At 48.3% G+C, this 1,240-nt stretch overlaps 1 protein-coding gene across 1 annotated transcript in view; it reads right to left on the reverse strand.

Moving 5' to 3' along the window:
* LOC103581766 (DNA-binding protein SMUBP-2-like) overlaps window positions 1–1,240 on the reverse strand; it is a gene marked incomplete at its 3' end in the record, with an annotated part of 12,138 nt that overhangs the window by 9,680 nt on the left and 1,218 nt on the right. The window contains exon 2 of the mRNA XM_008563520.1: window positions 381–550. Coding sequence (XP_008561742.1) covers window positions 381–550 — 170 coding nt within the window. The remainder of the gene's footprint in view (window positions 1–380; window positions 551–1,240) is intronic.

The raw sequence follows: 1,240 nt of genomic DNA on the forward strand, positions 1-1,240 counted from the left end.
CAAACGGACTAAAACACGAGTCAAGGTTTAAGATCCCCTTACCGGTTATCTTTTTTTAAAAGAAAAAACAAATAACCACGTGTAGCTAGTGGCTATCATTTTGGACAGTACTGATCTGGATGACCAAAAAGCCACATAATTGTTGGATTTTTTTGGTGGGGTGGGGGGGGCTGGCCGGTACACACATTGAACCCTGGGCCTTGGTGTTATCAGCACCACGCTCTAACCAGCTGAGCTAACCAGTGCACCAGATTTCTCATTACGGGTTCTCCACTGCAACGTTCATTCTCCAGCTAGTCCTTGTAAGGGTCTTTATGAAATACACTTGCTGTTTGAATGCCAGCAATGATAAATGCCTGTCTGCGTCAGTACGCACACACCAGAAGTAAAGCTGTTACTGGGAAGCGTTGCTGCAGACCCACATCTCCTGGATTCAAAGGCGATCAGCAGCCGTCCATACAGCCCGGTGTGCTGACTGGATACCTGCAGCTTCAGCAAACACACGCCCCGGCTCTGGAGCTCCTTCAGAGAGATGTTCTCCTGCCAGGACCTGGAAGACACCAGTAATGATGCTTCAGTATTAGTATCTTTAGCAGTTTCTACTGCAACCCACACATGAGAAGTAAAAAAGATCTGTGCACAGGCACTACATATGCCCCAATGCAACCCTAAATCTGCTCCACACCCAATTCTGCTCCTCCTATATCCCCTAGAGTTAATGCCAGGACCCTTCTCCCAGTTACCAGAGACAGAACCTTCAGTCACCTTTACCTCTCCTACTTTCACTCCCTACGTCCTGGTTTCCATCTGTCACTGAGTCCTATCAGGCCCTCCCGTTTATACCATCTCTGCCTCTCATCCTCCCCGCCACAGCTCTGGTTCAACCCATGTTACTGTTCACCTGGACAAAAAAGAGACTCCTAACTGTCTTACCTCTGCGTTCTCCTGTCCAAATGCCAGCAGCAGCACCTGAGTGATCCTTCTAAACTGCAAATCTAGGGGCCGGCCTGTGGCTCACTCGGGAGAGTGCGGTGCTGATAACACCAAGGCCACGGGTTCGGATCCCATATAGGGATGGCCGGTTGCTCACCGGGTGAGCGTGGTGCTGAGAACACCAAGTCAAGGGTTAAGATCCCCTTACCGGTCATCTTTAAAAAAAAATAATAAAATAAAATAAATAAATAAATAAACTGCAAATCTATTCACCTCCCTCACCTGCTTAACCGCACTGATGTCCATC

This window comes from Galeopterus variegatus, unplaced genomic scaffold (genome assembly GCF_000696425.1).
Source record: "Galeopterus variegatus unplaced genomic scaffold, G_variegatus-3.0.2 Scaffold13881, whole genome shotgun sequence".
NCBI lineage: Eukaryota > Metazoa > Chordata > Mammalia > Dermoptera > Cynocephalidae > Galeopterus > Galeopterus variegatus.